Genomic DNA, 19803 nt, shown 5'->3' with positions numbered 1-19803 from the left:
GATTGTGTTTCCTAGGCGCATAGAAATCATATCAACAAGGACATCAACGACTCCCCATTACTAAGTGATGGATCCGTTTTTGTTTTTTTTTTCAGTTCACTTTGCACGTTTTCTAAGCCACAAGAAGTCTTTTGTTTCGGCCACCCTATAAGCCAATAACTCAACGCTACTCCAGAGATTTTGAATTGAGAAAGCTTTCTGGATGGGAAGCGAAACATTTTCAGACTTGGAAAGGAAACTCCAGTGGTTTGCTTTTTAACATTTTTTTTTTTTTTTTTTACTGTTTACGGTTAATTTTGGTTTAGCACTAAATGTAGAGCTCTCCCTACAGGTTTGGTGGGAGTCAGTTCTGTAGATATCAGCAGGGCGCGGCTTATATTTAGGTGCGCTTTATAGTCTGGAAAATACGGAAGTTTGATTTAGAAATTCAGCAAACGTAGTACTGAATTTTCTAGCAAGATTATACATTATATGTTTTGTTGACGTCCAAGCTAAAATTGAAATGCATTTGGTCTAAAAGCAAAGTTTTTGTCATCATATGTTAATATTTGATAGAGACCAACAGGTAAACACAAAAAAGAACTAGTGGAATATCACTTCATTAATCTGGCGGGATTGATTATTAACACGACATCCGCCTTGAAAGAATCTATCACTTTCTTTTTTTCATTTATATTGTTTAAGTTGCATGTTTACAGCTGTTTTTGTTAATTTATGTTTTTATCCTCACAAAAAACTGCACTCATCACCTGCCCTTTGATATTCTGCCTAAAAAGCATCATGTCTTCTTCAAAAGCTGAGTAACAGAAGTGCTGCTTTTGTAGGAGAATATGGTAGTTCTAGCTAGAAATTAGAACCCTTTCTTGTTAACATTTGTTTTATAGTAAAAAAGAAGCTGAAAATAATTTCTAGTTGACTTACATTTTGTTGTTCTCCTGCTAATGCTTGAAAGCAATCCCACTTTTTATGTATATAGTTTACCATTTACCACTGAGTTTTTTGCAAAAAACAATCTTTGTAGACATATTACAGTAATTTTTGAGCATAAACAAATTATGAAAAGTATTCAATCTAAAGCAAATTAAGCTTTGACTTTTTTTGCACAACTTCCATAAGTTTTGTGTGTTTAAAAAAAAAAAATGTAAATGAAACAAGTTATATTAGTAAGCGGCTTTGATTTAATGTAGAGCCTATAGATCCATGGTATTTTTAATTAAGCTAGTTGTCTAACCAGCCATGCCTAGTCCAAAAAAAGTCAGATTTAATATAGTCTAACTTAATTTAATGTGAATGCAATATTAACTTAAAAAAACCTTGAAACATTGTTCATTCTCCTGAGCCCAACTGAAACAGAGCTCTGGTTGTGCTACTCATTTGCGACCATTCCAAAAAGAAAACCAAAATGACCCTTTCAAAAGTTCACTAAAACAACCCAGCGTGCTTATTGAAAATGTGAGGATATCAATCTGTATGATTCAAGCACCAAACCTAATCACCTACAAAACATCTAAAATAAGTCAGAAAACCAATCTGAAACAAAAACCATTAATTGAAAAAGCAGAAATATATATATTTTCTTACAGTTTCAGCGTACACAAGCACCTCCTTTAAAATAAAGGGGGAACTGAGGTCTACGAACACGGCCACGAGAAGGGTTGATCTGAAGTCATGCGGCTGCAGTGACACAAGGAAATACTTTATATCATAAAAAAGGTTGATCTCTAAAGCCATTGACAGCAGTATGAAAAGGTGCTCCCGAAACTGTAAGAGCACAATCACCTCTGATCTCTAACAAAAGTAGCCTTCATATGGACACTATTAAATTAGGATGTCACACCAATGGTGAGTATCAGGGCATTATTTTTCTATAAGAATGAATTCAAAAGAGCCTTTCTGATTTTTCAACCACTGAGTCAACAGTTGCAGTAGAAATACGGTTGTGCTTGACAGACAAAACTTAGTTTAGAATTGTATTTTAAAATATTCTTTTTACCTCTTTGAGGTTTTATTTGCACTTCATCTATACTACAAGAACAATTTGTCATTCTACTGGTTTTTTAAACACCAAATCAAGATATTAAGTCCAAATGCACCAAATTTTCTTCTCAAAAATATAGCATTTCAGTCATCACATCAAAATAAGAGCAATTCTATAAATGGTTTTCCTTAATCCTTAACAAATCTTGTGTACTCCAGCGACTCCGGTAAAGCAGGTCAGTTCTGAGCACATGGAGCCAATTTTAGGCATCTTCCAGTTCCAGGATGATAGAGCGTTTAAAGGCTCTACGCTTCCATTCACGCATTTCAAGCATCACAATTTCCTGTCAACGGGCTGATGCAGACAGAGTTCACTCCCAGCTGAGACGATTGGCAGATTGTTGTCACGGTGATGGCCAATAAGGTGGCTAATGCTGTCAAATATATGATCTTTTGTCCGTACCTTTTAAACAGAAAAGTTAAACAACAAAAAAATCAGATTAGCTTTCACAGCATGGCTATTTCAAAACTAATGTTTTATTCCTTTCTTACCGTGCCCTCAGGGTCCACAAGCAGTAAATGTTTGGCAAGTCCATTGTGCATGCCGGTCAGAACGTAGGACCCTGGGTTGGTCGTGCTTGTGCGGACGAGAAAGTCCCCATCTTTCTTAAGCTGTTTTTCGGCATCGCGGCGGCTCATTTTGCCGTGGTACCATGTTTGACCCTCCAACTCTTCCTGTGCGCGGAAGGCCAAAGACCGCACAAGGAGGGGGCTGGAGTTGTCCACAGAAGCTGCCTTCTGAAGGTTGGACACTTGAGTTTGGGGCTGTACCTGGGCCAGTGGCTGAGATTGGGACTGAATGGCCTCCTCAAAGGGCTCTGTTGTATGAGAAAAAATAAATTAGTCAGTATACAAGATTATATCGCAAAAGATAGCAAACATTTATTTGGTTGCATGATTATGTTAAGTACGTCTTAGGAATAGCTTTGTAACCTCTGTCTTTAATAGTTTGGTTTTACCCGGTTCATAAAGCGAAAGATGGTGAGAATGAGTAGTATGGTTTTGAACTTCTTTGATAATTTACTCAGATTATCCAAGCTTGTTACTAAAATTTGATTCATGAAGGAATCTGAATGGGAGGAGTTTCAGACCCCTGAACGAAAGCTAAGCCAAAATGGAGGTTAAGAGGCAAAGAATAAAGCTACACCAACATTAAACACCATCATCTTCTTATCTCTTTGCTGACACGATGTAATTATATGAGACATGTATAAAGTAGGTAAAGCTGAGAAGCCCTGTAATTATTTTAATTACACCACTCAGTGAATTTAATGGCACCTTTGAAAAAGCCTAAAAATAAATATATCTTTTAATGCAGCAGCCAGCATGTTGTCTTTTAAGATACCAGTTTTTTTCTGCGTATTTGTTCAGGTAGTAAAACTAAATTATAGGCAATTTTTATTTTGTTTGCTTTTTTTTTGTTACAAAATAAATCTATAACAGTAACATTGCCTGTTAACTCAAATTACAATTTATCAAAATGTCCTGATATTTCAAACTGTCCATGATGTTTACAGAGACTCTGGTAGACAAACAGGCCCACAGCATCATAGCTCCCTGACCAAACCTCATACTGCACATGTTTTTCACTTTGCCACATATTCATATCATGTTACTCTAAACTGAATGTTTATTTGACCAAAATCAAATTGTTGTAACCAAAGTCCGTATGACATTAAGCAGACACGGCATGTCTACATTGGTGAGTCTTATTTCTCATTAACCAATAACATATGCTGCCTTGCAGACTAAACCAAAGTGTGTTCTGGAGAATCGATGGCTCAAAAATGGCTCTCTTTGTTGCAGTCTAACACACTATGGTTCATTCTTTTTTTTTTTTTACCTCTCTTATGATTCTCCTCACTACAGGTATGTATTGGCATGATAAACAAACTCCGCTCCTTATCCAGCCTAATTTAGTTCGAAATGTTTTAGGCATTTTATTCTATTGCTTTCTCTCAAATAATATAGAAGCATTCAGACAAGCAGTAATTATCCGGAAGTAATTTATCTTCAAAAGTTTTCTGAAAACTCATACTACTTTATTACACACCTAACATAGAAAGGGGGTATCAAACACAGTGAATAAAAAAGATTAACATGGTGATAAGATTGCCGGAGTCCTGCATGTTTCACACGTTTCTGCGCTTTAATACACCTAATTCAAATGACTGTAGTTCAGAAAAAAATCTCTTAATCAGTCATTGATGGAAATCAGGGGCCTGAACGAGGGAGAGCTCTAAAACACGCAGGACTGGAAGTGAACATTCAGACCTTAACCCAACTAATATGCTGCTGTTAGACCCAGAGAGGTTGTTGAATAAAAGTGACCACAAGCCACAATGAACCAAAGCAACCGGAGGTTTAAAATCCATCAGTAATTTGGAACAACATTAAGCATTTTTACAGTTTTCCAATGTAGAAACAAAAGCATGTTTTAAAAGGTAAAACCTTACCAAAGCCTTTGTATTAGTTCTATATCTTGAGCTATAGTTGTCATGATTGCAGCTCGGCAGCTGATCTAATTACTCACTTCCTTCACCTGCCGTACCCTGTCCGCTCTCTAATTATCATTCATCTTATCCACCTGCTCCTTATGCTTTATCTATGGTTCAGCCCAGATCATCAGTTATTTCTGTTTGTTGTAGTTTTCGTTCATTAGTTGCAGTTTGAGTTATGTTCATGGTTCATGCCCCCACTCTCAGGGGCAAGTATGTAGAGAGGGTATTGGTGTTTTTCTCTTGTCTCCTGATCGGTTTCCAGCTCTTCTCTGCAGAGTCCGTTCTGGTAATGCTTGGCTCCCCTTCGGCTCAGCATGCGGGGGGGAAGGTGTTTTTAAGTCCCGTGATCCTGGTTCCTGGATGGAGCCAGTTTAAAGTTCTGCAGTTCTCCTGGTACCCTGGTACCATGTCTTGTCTCTGTTCCTCTCAACCTTTGGGCCCACCTGTTTCCATCTGAGCATGTCTGTCTGAGCTTGTTGTTGGGTTCATGGAACTCTGAACCTGCCTGGGCGCTCGGTGGATTCCTGGAAACCTGGATCTGTCAGTTCCTGTTCGAATCGGAAACCCTGGTTGGGCTATGGCTTCCTGGATCTCAGAACCGTCCTTGTTCTGAACTATTTCCCTGACCTGGATCGGTCTCCTGCCTGCTCACTGGGGTTACAGCATCGGTTACACTCCGGAAGGTGCTAGTAATGGGTGTTGCCCCACCTCCCACCGCAGCCGCTGCCTGTCTGCAGATCCACAGCAGTGCACATTCTGTTCTGTTATTTCTGTCATTAAACGTTTTGAAACTTCCCACCGTCTGTCTCAACTGAATACAGGGTCCATCTGCCCCGTTTCTTGACAATAGGAAGTCAACAGGTCAAACTACAAAATATATTGGAAAGGTTTTACCATTTAAAATCTACACATATCAGCTAAAAAAATAAAATATTAATAAAATGTAATCAATCATTCCTTAAAAGTAGAACTAAATCAAATTGTGTCATCACTAGTCTAAATCAAATTCTTCACTTTCTACTATAAAAATATTAATAAAAAAAGATAATTATAAAGCTAATCAAATCTTACTCATGTCAAACAGGTCCTTCTGGGGGCTCTCTAGTCCTGCATCTACCATGCCCTTTGCAGCATTTTCAGCTTCTGCCTGGAGAGCAGCAAGCACCTGGGCATCAATCTGCTGGGTATTCACATACATGGGCATCTCTGTTGCTTTTGGGGCTTGACCTTTATTCTCTGGTAGACTGCTGATATCAATAGATCCTGGGCATTTAGAGAAATAAAGTGAAAGTCAAACTGAAGCAACACCACGGTGCATGTTTAAATATATGTGGTTAAACATGGACTGTCTGGTGGTTCCTACCCTGCTGCAGGAAGATGCCCTTCCTTTCATCAGCCCAGTTCTCACAATGCCGTCCCTGGTAGTATGTCTGATCCACAGAGCCTGGACCCGTCTGATGAAATGCAGAAACAGATGTTTATCAATAAAAAAATAACACTTATAGTGGAATTAAATGGATTTCAAAGCTCTCAATATCAATATAATATTAAAAATAAATTTATCACAAATAAAAGCAGCAAATTCCCTGAATGATTAACTTTTTTAAAGTAAACTTTAAATGTTTCAGACCATCGAATACATTTTCATATCAAATTCAAATTGAAATTCCAAGACTGAGCACTGGCAGGTGTGTATTTATAGATAGTGTGTATTTATAGATAGTGTTTTTATAGAACTGTTATTTCTTCTCTGTACCACAAAATCCTGAAAGAGATCATCCTACCATCAGTTTGTTACTGTAAGCTCAAGCACATTAGGGTTATTTAGCAGTCGAATGACCTGCAGAACATCAGCAGGTCTACCTTTGACTAATCTGGCCTAGTCAAAGCCCTTCCTTACACCACTGTGATGCAATGTAACAGTAAAAGAAGCTGGTGTTAACAAAGGTTTGGTTTAGAAACTTTTTGCTCCGATGATTGCAAATTAGAAAAATTTGTTCCGTTTTTACTATGTTTATATTAGTCTGGTATGACTTTTATTATCTGAAACATTAAAGTCTGATAGAAAAAAGAACAACAAGAAATACTTTAAACAGAACTGTAGTTTATTCCACTCTCCAAACATATGGCATATTTTTTGCTGGTTTCTTTTCCCTAAAAGTCAGCTGTTCTTTTTTTAGAGGCAAAATATGTTGCATTGTTATTGCTTTTTCTGTGTGTTTTAGAAAGACGATAATGGACGCTCTACCTGGCCTCCCTCTGTAGCTGCATTTTGATTTGTTAATCGGGTGTCAATAAAGCCTCCAGGTGGGGGCATTTTGCCCGGGATGTTGTTATAATATGGATGTTCTGACGACTCCTCTTCTTCTTCTGTCCATGCCAACTCCTCCATGTTTAAGAGCCTGAAATAAAGAACACACACATTTTAACCATACTATTTTAGGGTGACAGAGAAGCTAAATCAAAATGTAATAATATTAAAACCTAAGGAGAACCTACATCTTATATTTAACAAAAATACGTTTTTTATCTGTTTATATGTCTAAAAGGAGCAAAAGTGTTTCTGAAAGGTACAGCTTCTACACAGCACAGATGAAAAAAGTGTAACAATAATTAAAAAAGTAGATTATTCACACTGTGACATTAAATTTATGCGAAGCATAGATGTTTACAAATATTCTTTTTGTTAAGTATTAAATAGTCCTTCATTTTCAATAGTTTAAACTTTCTTTACAGCTCAATTTTTTCATAAACAGGGTTCCTAAACATAGAATTTCCTAAATTGTTTCTGCATGTCATTTTTTTTTTATTTACTTAAAAAAAAAAAGTATTTTCAATAATAATAATATTTGCATTTGCTGAATAAGGATTATAGAATCCTACAACAAATGTGAGTTTTTCAGATTACATTTCTGGATTAAAGGCTCACATTACATGACAAAAATAACACTTTTAGTGAGGTTTTTGGCTTTGTTTTAGGATCACAAGTCTAGTTCAAACCATATTTATAATCATTAAACCTCCAGAGAGCAGTATAATGTTTTATGTGCAGATTTAGTTGGTTAAAACACCAAAATACAGGACAATGTTAAAATCAGTGTGGGGTAGTATTTCAGTCTAAATCTAACTGAACTTATTGAATATTAGTGGATATAAAAAAAAAACAAGTAACTAAATTACTAATCCCCTTTTCTTCATCGATTTTCTGCTAAATTCGCCACATTGCCAATCCTTAACGACCTTGTATGAAACAGTTTTTTTTTATGTTAGACTCACCTGTCATGGATTGAAGACATCTTGCTTGTGGGACACTGCAGGTACTGCTGGAAGCGTAGGTCGAACGCCTGGCCGATGGTGCTGATAACATCCTGAGCGAGGCCGTCAGAGCACTCCAGCATGTGACATGCTGAGGAGGGTTAGATTACAGCTGTTAGGAACATGCTGCATTATAGTCCTTTGTTAAGTGAACATCAGAGACATGCATCCTCACCTCTTCTATTTACAGGGTCCTTTGCTACATAGGCAACATAGTCTGTTGTGTCCTACAACAAAAAGATGTGATTTGTTAAATTCAATACAATGTTTATGCAGTTAAATACATGCATGCTAATATATTGGCTGGTTTCTCATTTAAAACATATATGAGTGTAATCTGCAATCTATTTGTTGGAAATACTTACAGGGTCTCCCCCTGATGCAAAGGAGATAGATTGCATGTGATGGTTGGCAATGATCTGACAAAAAAAATAAATAAATAAATTCAGAAACTTAGTATTCAAAATTTATACAACACATACATTTGTAATCTAGGGCATCATCATATCTGGTTAAAGGTTTACTAAAATTACTTCTGTGTAGTAATTTCACAATAATTTGGGGGGGAGGTGCAAGGCTCTTAAAAACAAGCAGTTACCAACAACTCACTAATCTGCTATAGTGGACATATCCATGCAGAGCTGATCACCACATGATTTATCGTTCTGACAAATTTAAGTTTAAATTTGATTTAATTGTATAAAGACATTCGATTCCGATCTAATAAAAAGTCTGTAATGATTAATCAGCTTAAAGAATTGAAAATCTGTTTTTGTTTACGTTTTACATCACATTTTACATTTTATTCATCAGATTTAGAGAAGAACACTTGGAAACCCTAATCTGCCACAGAGAAAATTAAAAGTTTTCCCCCAATCTTTGTTTGCAAAAATAAACAAAACAAAAAAAACAATCAGATTGTTTGTAATATGTCTATTCTACCTAATTAAAATACAACTCCCGAACAATGGCTTGCAACCTTCTGCCAAAAGGTGTGCATTATGTAGGAAAGGAGACTGACCTGCTTACAGTCGGGTGTCATCAGGTTGAGGCTACTGGTGGAGATATTCAGGTTTATGGACATGCCGGCAAACTGGAGATTACTCTTGCCCAAAATGTTGGACAGAGCTTTAGATGGTGGCTAGAAGAAGAATAAAAAGGTTAAACCCTATTTGGTCTATACAAATGAAAAAGAATTAAACTAATTATCAGATTTATGTGTTACCCTGTTATTCAATTTTTTAAGGTCCTCAAAACAACACCAGAAAATACATCTTTTGTCAGTAGGAAAGGCCTGGTGCCAAATATAGCTTTGGGAACATAAATGTTTCCATTGGAACCAAGGAATGAATTAATGAAAGGGGGAGTAGGCAGATCAAACAAGCCAGTTATTTAAAATTGTCTGTACACAGCTGATGTAACCCTTACATGTTTGTCACACATCCAAAGGAACATCTTCTAATATCAAACCTCCATTCAGAGAAATTAGCTTCTACTCATTTTGTTTTTGTTACATCCTCTTTTCTGACATTTGAGGAAGCTTTAGAGAGCAGAATAATGCTTCACATTAAGGCACGCAAACAGAGTCCACTGGCACACACACACAGACAGCTCAGCCTCCTGATCGCAGATATTGTGAACTACATGAGTCACTAAGCACTGTGCAGTGTGCGATACATCGTGGGCTGAAGCTACACCCACGCAGACATAGAGCCATTCGTCTTCATCTCCCTCCTCTGCCTCTCATTTCACATACAGGGAGATGGTGGGGGGGGGGCATACAACAGGGGTGCTATTAATAGAGCAGGGAAGGGTAAATGAATATCTTATGCCCTTTCCTCTACTTCTACCTACAGAGCATTTCATATAAATTCCTCTGGGATGCAGGCCTGTTTCCGTTTGTCAGAGTACCTTTCTCTTCCGCAGCGCTCCTTTGGTCCCGGGAACAGCTTCACACACCAGGCTGATGGCTTCCCTACAGGGAGGATGACAGGACAGCAACGATAACAGCAATAGTCATCACAATACTTTAGAGGAATGGAGAGAAAATCATAAAAAAAAAAAAAAATCATTGCTATTTTGTGGTATTATTACAAATTTAAATACATGCTTTGAATAGATTTAGTGTTTAAATATTATATTAGAGCTCTTGTAATCAATAAATAAATCCTTAATTATTAAAATGCTTAGTTATTTTCATTTCAATTATTTGGGTAAGATTGTGCGTAATAATGCAAAGTTGTTGCAGCACATGACAACGTAATCAAAAAACATTTGAACAAATTCACAAAATGCAATGGAAATATACCAAGTCTCCACCCTAAAATTCAACAAAGGTCATTATTAATATGCTCAATGTGGGTGGAAAGGCAAAACCAACAATCACCAGTAATATAAAAAATTATATCAAAAATAATTCACTAACATACCTTTTCTTAAAGTGACTGATTTTCAATGACTGGTAAAAAACTTGTAAACATAGGACTGGTTTAAGACACAAAAACAAATTTCATTCTGATGGTTTTCTTTACCCAAAACTGTGAACAAAAGAAAATCCATTGCGATGGGCAGCAGGCCTACTGCTGGGTAGCATTTCTAACTAATGATGCCAAGCTCAGGAAGTCATGCAGAAAAGTGAACATGACACAAACTGATTCACTTCAGGCTTTGTTTCACTGCCCGTCAATTACTAACCTGAAACATAGTGGAGTCACTGGGAACTTCCAAGTGAATAAGTTCATAAAAGTGTTTACATCCTTAAGCATCACTGCTTCAGCTGTTGGTTAAATGACCACATTGTTTATGCAAAGCAGACATGGGATCAAAAGGTTCTCTTTATAGAAAAATATTTTTACAAAAATGTAATTAATCCAACACATAATTATATTCTAGGAGCTCAGGTAAATCTTATTAAAAAGGGGTTTAATTTTCTTTGTCAGTGAATTTCGCTAGTTGGTTTTTCAGTTGGGGTGGGGGCTCATTTGGACTGACACAATAGAGCCACTGAGTCATTGTCAGGGTCTGAGTCACTTTAATCGCTGTGTGTCATTGCTGCAATATACGCACACGGACAGAAAAACAGAAGAACAGCAGCTTCAGTCATTTGGTAATTAACCAAACAAGTAATTGTTCTTTTTTAAGATGCAAAACTGAATGATTTCATGAGACTATCTTTTGTATACAAGTGTTTTAAAATCTAACTTCATGCTAATCATTAGCTCACTTACTGCAGAATCAATTGCTAACCAGGATTGTCTTTTCCACATTATTCACTTTAATTTATTGGGTCTCATAAAGTAAAATAAAATAAAAACATAGGTAAATATTTAATTACATTGGTACATTTTAAAACTATTATTTGATTTGAATGTTTGTGATGGAAATAGTCTTAAATCTTATAAAACTGCAGATCCTGGGGGATGATTGCATTTTAACATTAACTAGTTATAACATTAATAAATATAATGCTATTATAGTATTGCTTTCATTTATAGATAGATAGATAGATAGATAGATAGATAGATAGATAGATAGATAGATAGATAGATAGATAGATAGATAGATGATAGATAGATAGATAGATAGATAGATAGATAGATAGATAGATAGATAGATAGATAGATAGATAGATAGATAGATAGATAGATAGATAGATAGATAGATAGATAGATAGATAGATAGATAGATGATAGATAGATAGATAGATGATAAGATTAGATTTTAACAAAAACTTTCTTTTCTTCCCTTTTGTGTGTTTTTGAATAGCCCTAATCAACTCAACATACAAATAAGAAAAAAATAAAAGCATACAGTATTTAGGGGGGGGGAAAGGGGGGGTTTCTTTTCTTTTTATTTCTTTAAACTGTTAAATGCTCTTTGCACCTTGGACAGAGAGCCATATTCCTATTACTAGAAACCACAAATACGCTCACATTTATTGTATCTTCGACAGGAAAGGTTAGATGAAACGACTATGTGTGTTTAGCATCAATATAGACTCTACTGATTTTTGTTCATTTTACATTCTTGTATCGTATTTCTTATTTCAGTCCTCATCCTTATAGAAACCTTTGTTGTTTAAACAAAAACATGCAATAATAAAACAAAGACAAATCAAAAAATCGAATACTTTGAAGCAAGAAAGCCACATCATATTTGAAAATACCTTGTTATTTGTGACCTTGTAGTGAAATCCAGGGATCTCATCGACCGCAGGACTTCTATGCAGCCCAGATACTGCAAAAAAAAAAGAAAAAAAGAGAGAGAATTGTGTGACAAACAAAAGTACCATCTACTTTGTTGAAAAAAATACATTTACATTTTTAGTACTCTAAAGCCAAGCCAACAAGATTTAAGTAACCGCAGTCTGTTGTAGATTCCTAATTGATGCGAGTTAATTATTGTATTTGACATGTGGCATATTATTGGATTTATCAGTATTATACACCTGTATGGAGGAAGTTCAGATTATAATGTTGATTATAATGTTAATAATGGTTGTTTTCCTTCCTGACGTCCCAGTAGGTTGAGCTGCATTTTCATAAACTAGTTAAAACCATATTTTTCAGCTCTTAAAGGGCTCCTACACATGTATTTAAAATTCCCAACTTTTATAGAGCAAATTTTTCCAGCATTCTGGCTGCTTCACTTTCATTTTAATACTAAAATACGAAAGTTTAGGATCAGTTTATGACAGATTTCACAGTTGGAAAGCTTTAAATAAGAAAAAGAGAGAAAGAGGACAGGGAGGACATATGGTAGGAAGGACAAATAGGAAGGAAAGGGAGGACAGTAAGGTGGAAAGGAAAGGAGAACATGAGCAAAAAAAGAAGAAAAAATATAAGGTAAGGGACAGGAAGAAGAAAGGACAATTATTCTGATCATCGAAAAGCAACAAAACCTGGAAACATGCTTTATTTTTTTCACAACATTTCACAGCTAGATAATACTATGAAATATATTCCAAAAGTTTCCAGACTCTAACCTGAAAAATAGAAAAAGTTCACAAGTAACAAATTAGCTGACAAACAAGTGATCGAAATCTAAAGATAACTAATTTAACAATCATGTTTCATTTCTTCATAAATATCATTAGGTGGTTTTGGCATAAATTCATTCACAGTAAAAGGGAGCTACTCCCATTATAAACGTCACCAGCTTGATTAATACTGCAGGAACGTTTGGTGCTCACAGCTTCCTGTGATTTAGCCGTAGCATCTCTTTATTTGGCATCCAAGCACCTCTACCTTTCCATGACTCTAAAATATTAAAATCATACATTTCAAATGACTTCTCCTTTCTCATAGATGCATTTAGCAACTTTTGGCAAATTCTTTTATCATCACACGATATTTGCAGGCTGACAGCGTTATCTATTTTCAGAAAAATGAATATGAAGAGCTCAATACAGCAAAGCCAAAAATATATCAAACCACTCTAAATTTGGATGTAAAGACTTATTCTGAGCGTAGCATTGAGTCGTTTCTTCTCTGCGGTCTGCCCTGGGTTGGTAAATGTTTCATAACTGAGCATTTCCCTCCACCACAAAATGGGGAAAGGCCAATGAACATGTTTTTCAAGTGAGGTAAATGTTTCCCATAGCTACAAAGCAATAATAAAAAGTTTAGAAAAATCGAACAGGATTGGACAAGGACTTCTGGTCTCCAAGTCTCGCTTAAACAAAGCCAAATGACAGCATTTCCAATCCTGCCATCAGAAACATAAAGTTTCTTTATGGTACTTACTGTAAACTTAAACCATTTCATTTGATTGAATAAAAGGTTAAAGTTTTCCACTAACAGGTTTGCATAAAAGTCAGAATGGATCAACTGAAACAAATCGCAATATTAAGTAGGGTGGATGATCTGCGATGACACTTTTGAGAAAGATTCCTAGTGGGCTCTCCAGCAGAACATTTTAAATAATCATTTGATAGACTCTCCAGAAAAACAACCCATCTTCGGTTCTTTCCAATGGGTAATCATACAAAACTTACAAGAACTGCCGTGGATGCCATTTTTAGCTTAAATACCAGAAATTCCAACCTAGAAGTCGAAATCAAAATGGGTATGGGTTAAATATATTTAACACTAGTTTAGGTTTCTCATCCACCAAAGTTCTTGTTAGTTGTTAGGGATAGGGTAAACGAAAGGTAATGAATTAGGCTGATCTAAAAAGACTTAGAATTAGTCTGCCTTAAGGTTTTAAATAAATAAGTTCAACCTAAAAGATCAAACATTGGTCAAATTAACCAACTTCCAGTCTGGATTTTCTGTATTTATTGTAAAAATAGTGGAAAACATATGGCAGATCTACAGGATAGACAATAACAGACCTTCTAAAGGGGTTATCTCTCTCTCCAATTCAAAAACCCGAAACAAATCTAGTCGGCCAACCTAAAGAGAGGAATGTCTCATGAAGAAGCAATAATTCTGGATGATCTATGATTGCAAACTAAAGCATGATCAAAGTCTCTTCTCTCTGTCTGGACCAACATTTTAAGAGGAGGCTCACTGCTCTCCTAATGACAAAGGGTGGATGTAGCTCAGCAAGGATGCTAATATTAGTGGCAATGGTGACGTTACTCACATGAATCAATCCATCCATCACCAAAATTACACATAAGGTACTTTGCAGCCGTCAAGAGTGCACCCCGCCTCTTGTTCAACTACCATGACCCTGAAAGGTTGGGTGGTTACAGACATTATAAATAGATCTAGTACTTTCTGTCTGTATGGAGTCTTACTACAGGCTACATAAATTCCTCAACAGGTTTTTCAAAAGCGATTCCAAGAGGTAAAATTAACTGCCATCTTATCTGAAACATTTTCATATATAGTTCAACTTTTTTATTTTCTTTAGTCCAACTGCTTTTAACGTTCTTTCTTGTTTCTGCATTTTTTTAATTATAATTTTTTTCTACCTGCTTTGATTCTGTTTTATTTTCCTATATTTTAATCATGTAAAGCATTTTGTATTGTCTTTGTACTGAATTGTGCTATACAAATAAAGTTGCCTTGCCTAGCCTTATCCTTAGAAATGCAGACTTATAATTTTATCGTTCTTTCTTGTTTCTGCATTTTTTTATTATTTTTTTTTTCTACTTGCTTTGATTCTGTTTTATTTTCCTATATTTTAATCATGTAAAGCACTTTGCATTGTCTTTGTACTGAATTGTGCTATACAAATACATTTGCCTTGCCTTATCCTTAGAAATATACTGACTAATAATTTGGATTGAACTTGAAGTTTTTTTGTTGTTGTTGTTTTTACTGAATAGCTACAAAGGAAGAGTACAGATGTGAGTGTAAACAATGTCACATTGAGTCGATGTCCTCTCTAGTGTAATGGTGCATGATGGACGAGGACTGACCACATGACGCTAATTAAAAGTGCTGTGAGCAGAAACACCACGCTTAACTCAATCCCTGCAGGACACAAGCTGACAGGAAGAGCTGGGGGTGGGGGAGTCACCCCCCACCCCCCCACCCCCCCACTCCGATCCCCGTCACACCAACATCAATTGGACAAAAATAAGTGCTGTCCGCTTTGATGCAGTTAATGGAAAGCCATGCTGGTCACAGACTGTAGGCTTTATTCACAAAAGTTGTAGTAGGTGTCATATGATGGCAGTAATCTTGAGTAACTTGATTTGGTACATAACACGTTTCAGCAGGTGGGTTCATCCCTTCCTAAAAGATAAATAAGTCCTTTGTTAAATGTGCTGCATGAATCAGAAAATCATTTTATTCGATCAAACTATAAAACGATGAAGACCTAATGGTTTTAGTGAAAATGGTTTCTCTCTCACCCCTTATTTCTCTCTCCCCTTCAAGAGCTGGGTCTAGGCATCATCACTGTGTGCTAGTGACTCATTGCTGGCATGATGACATTCGCAACTCTTCTACTTGTGCAACAACTTAAATGATGTATGATGGCTGAAGAACATTAGGGAGAGATAACAGCTGCAATGAGACGAACCCTCGATGCGGGTCTTAGCCGTTTTCAGGGAGCTAACACAGCCGTGTAGCTCAGAGAGGTGCAGGATGTACAGAAATAACACATCACCATGGTTACAAAAGCATAACGCTTTAGCTTCACATAGATCAGATGGAAGAATACTAAATAAACCAATGAATTTAGAGGCAGCTGTAACCCTTGCTTTTATGTTACCATTATAGGCTTTGCCTCTATTTTTCCACCACTGTTGTTGACCTTCTGCATTTCCTGAATTATTCAATGTCTGTTTTCTGGCTGTCAACCTTCAGCTGTAGCCAGCGAACACAAACCCTGTCAAGGGCATGTTGCACAACTGCTTTCTCACTCTTTAATCCCCATCAGAGGTAGCTAATCTCTTCTCAGTGAGAAAAAGGAGAGAGAATAGAAGGGAAAGCCTACCAACCTTCACAACATATGTGACTCCTGGGCCAGATATCTTCTCATTTGAGTGCAGCCATCCTCTGGAGGGCTTGCTTACCAGTCCAACACCCCCACCTGGATTACAATCATCTCTAGGTTGTAAATCATCCAGTCTGCTCTTCTTGCTCATGCTGACAGCTGTCTCCGGCTGAGTGCAGGGGGTCGAATGGGAGCTGCACTGAGACCCTCCCACACCAGAGATGGCTGTTGCTGCTGCCACGCTGCTGGGGCTGGAGCTCGCACCCCCACCCCCCTGCAGCTTGGACACAGCCAGGTCCTTGACAGCCGAGGGAAGACCCTTAATCCCGAGCAGGCTGCCAGAATTGCTGAATTTCAGACTGGAGACCTTGTTGATGATGGTGCAAAGGGTGGTGCCTCCATCCTCCAGGTGCTCTGAGCCGTGGCTGGGTGTGGTGCTAGAAGGAGCAGCAGCAGTGGAGGAGGGCTGAACCTCAGTAGGGGGTGTGTAAGATGTCTCGGCTGCAGACTGGGAGGGGGCCGAGACCTTGGGGTTCATGGACAGGCCGTGGAGAAGCTCATCGACGGATGTTACTGACTCATTCCTGAAGCGGTTGTACTTGGTACGGTGAAGCATACCCTTCTCTCTCTAGCTCGCTCCTCTTCTCTCCACCAACCAACCAAATCCCACACAGCCCGACTCCTTCACAAGTGTGCAGGCAGACGTGGCTGAACCGTGTTGATCACTCTCTCCTGTAACATAGCAGCAGCAACACAAGCAGCAAACGCCTCTCTGCAATGTCAGGCCACCTGACTGTATTTTTTCCTCTCTCTCTGTTGAGGTTACAGTGGCCGTTCAGTGTGTAGAGCTGGTGCAGCTGATGCCTTTGCCAAAGTCCAATCGTTTCTCAATAAAATCCAGAACAGGAATCCAATCGGCTAGAGACCACAAGCTGTAGAAAGACAACACTATAGCACAAAAAGTCAAGGGTAAAAAAAAACAAAAAAAAAACCCTGTCAGATTTGAGCTGCAGCTTTTCCAGCTGTGATGCTGCTGCTTTTTCTTCTTAAAGCTGCTTCCGTCGCAAAAAAAGAAACAAATCTCAGAACTAAAGGAACAGAAAAGAGATGTATGCTGCTGATGATCACGGACACTGCAAGGAAAAAGCAAATACTCTTTGCTGGCTGCTGCCTGCCTGCCGGCTCAGAGCTGAAGCATGACTCACTGATCTGAGAAAACCTTCTCAACAAAAGGCTTGCTGAACACTGCAAATCACTTCCTGTTGGAGGGAGAGGAATAAACTCCCACTAACAGCACACTAGAACCAATCAGTTTTTAAATTCCCTCGATTCATGTTTATTCTCTGTAACTCCTTCCTACTTATTTGCCTCTCAGAGGACTGCAAATTGGAAATGGGTGGGGGAGGTACGATTAAAGCAAAAATTATGAAAAAAAGAAATGAATTCAATCAGCTGTTAAACAGGAGGAAATGTGCAATTAAAGAAAAAAAATTATGGACAGACATTACAAAGAAAAGCAATCACAAATATAAGCGAAGTAATGAGAGCTTTAAAAGCACTTTAAAAAAATAAGTAATGGAAAAGATAAAATGCAGTAAAAGGTTGGCTTGACTGGAAAAATATCATAATATATCACCCATGTTATTCTATAACAGCAGTAAACCCTAAGCACAAATATCTGCCAGCATTGTATTTACTGTCTCTAACATACTGATACTTAGCTCAGAAGATGAAAAAAATTCCAAATGAACAAAATAAAAAAATAAGAATTCTTTCAACTTGAAAGTGGCACAAATTTTCAGAAAAAAAAGACTTACAAAAAATCAGTTTGACTTCAAAACAGCAGAGAAAGACTCTGCCAAGCAACCAGTTCTGACTGAATCAAACAATTGCAATAAACAAACAAACAAAAACAATAAAACAGAGAGACATTTTTCCTCAGGCGAACACACCAAAATGATAAAACAAAAAGTCCAAGAATGCCCTTAAGACCAGCAGCGCAGCATCATTCTCTTCCCCAGTCAGTAGAAAGCATGCATCTGTGTTTAATGTCCTCAGGAGTATCTACCAAAGCTGAAATACTGGCACTCATTCATAACCAGCTTTCGCTCTCAATGTACTGCAGATTTCGCACTGCAGTCCTTCCCAATATCTCTCTTGCCTGGAAAGAGAGAAGAAAAAAAGAGCACGTCTGCCTTTTCTCCTTGGAAACAAAGGCAAACATAAGAGCAGAGATGATAGGGAGGTCCTCGTAAATCACACAAAGAGGAAACAGAGGAAAGGAAAAAAAAAACCAAGGGCTAAAAAAAGCCCATGCGATATTTTGTCTTTTATGTGAATGAAATAGCGGGCAGGCATGCCTGTGTTTCTGTGAATGGAAGCAAGGCCTCTCTGCCTCTGCAAGGCAATCCCTTGGGATGGCATGGTCTTATCCAATAAGGAGCCAGCTGGATGACTCATTCAGGGGAGGCTTGCAGAATAGTGGAAGAAACCATTCCAAACAGCCATTTGTGGATTATTTCTTCTTAACAGCCTCTTACAAATAATCCAAATATTAATGGGTCTAAAGTGTTTCTAAAGCTTTATTTCTCAGTGTTGTGTTAATAGAAAAAAAGCAAAAGAAAAGTGTGCACAATATAAGATAAAAGAAACACTGCCACCCCCATGTGTTGGACTGGCATCATTATCACCTTTTTTTCTTCGTGTTAATTTCAACAGTTACCAACTAAACATTTATTGACCAATTTATTGTTTATATGTTAGAGGGGTCACTGCAATTTAGGCCAAAAATGTATTTTAAATACGGTGAATCTATCATGTAAAAATTATACCTCGCTTACTTGTCCTTGTTATACATTGGTATTCAATAATAAATTAATGGAACATTGTCTTAGCAACTTTAATGATTGTTTTTTTGGTAAGCAAAAATGTCCCTTGGAGAAATGGAAAACAATTCAGCCCAAATAAACATTTCAAATGCTGCGATTTCGTTTTCAAATGTTATATATATATATATATTTATATATATATATATATATATATATTTGAATATCGGGATTCGAATCAAAAAGAGGTTGTGTACAAATTCCATGGCGCCGTTTGGCAGCTCGCTTAACGATTCTCTTAACGGTTCCAGGCAGCACCAGAACCTAGCGCTTGGCAGCATGAGTCGAGAAAAGCAAAACAAAAAAATCGTATCCCATCCGGTAAAGCGAACAAAGGTTTGGCTTTATTTTAGAGAAGAGAAAGATGGCAACAAGGCGCTTTGCAATCATTGCAAAGAGGTAATTACATCCACAGGAGGAAATACATCCAACATGCAGAAACACCTGCGCACACAACCCGGCATACATTTTAACGAATGTTGTGTTTTTGATGCTTCCGGACAGAAGCTAAAGTTACGACCAGCATGGAAGGCAACTCTGGTGTTAAGTAACTAGTTTTATATCACTGGCTGTGCTTAATGTGGTTCCTAGTAAATCAAATGCCATTTCTGGAAATAAACCCCTTTCCTACCTCTCTTTGGGGATATTAAACATGCTACGAAGCTGTT

At 37.3% G+C, this 19803-nt stretch overlaps 1 protein-coding gene across 1 annotated transcript; it reads right to left on the bottom strand.

Moving 5' to 3' along the window:
* Positions 1–54: 54 nt before the first annotated feature.
* Positions 55–18640, bottom strand: shc3 (SHC (Src homology 2 domain containing) transforming protein 3). The gene is made up of 12 exons (XM_038294976.1): positions 16255–18640; positions 12019–12089; positions 9765–9828; positions 8875–8994; positions 8219–8272; positions 8029–8080; positions 7815–7944; positions 6787–6940; positions 5902–5992; positions 5610–5801; positions 2530–2855; positions 55–2440 (listed from the first exon to the last, which is right to left on the bottom strand). The coding sequence occupies exons 1-12, from the start codon at positions 16864–16866 to the stop codon at positions 2312–2314; spliced, it is 1995 nt and encodes a 664-aa protein (XP_038150904.1). The 5' UTR covers positions 16867–18640; the 3' UTR covers positions 55–2311.
* Between the last annotated feature and the right edge of the window lie 1163 nt (positions 18641–19803).

The sequence above is a fragment of the Cyprinodon tularosa genome, unplaced genomic scaffold, assembly GCF_016077235.1.
Source record: "Cyprinodon tularosa strain WSP-4 unplaced genomic scaffold, ASM1607723v1 ctg349, whole genome shotgun sequence".
Taxonomy (NCBI): Eukaryota; Metazoa; Chordata; class Actinopteri; order Cyprinodontiformes; family Cyprinodontidae; genus Cyprinodon; species Cyprinodon tularosa.
This window is presented reverse-complemented; position numbering and strand designations above follow the sequence as displayed.

Coding starts and splice junctions, on each gene's coding strand:
- shc3 (XM_038294976.1), bottom strand. CDS start 16,866: ATGCTTCACCGTACCAAGTACAACCGCTTCAGGAATGAGTCAGTAACA. Junction 5,993..6,786: donor CAGCTACAGAGGGAGGCCAG/GTAGAGCGTCCA, acceptor GCATTTCATCAG/ACGGGTCCAGGCTCTGTGGA. Junction 5,802..5,901: donor GGGCATCTTCCTGCAGCAGG/GTAGGAACCACC, acceptor CTAAATGCCCAG/GATCTATTGATATCAGCAGT.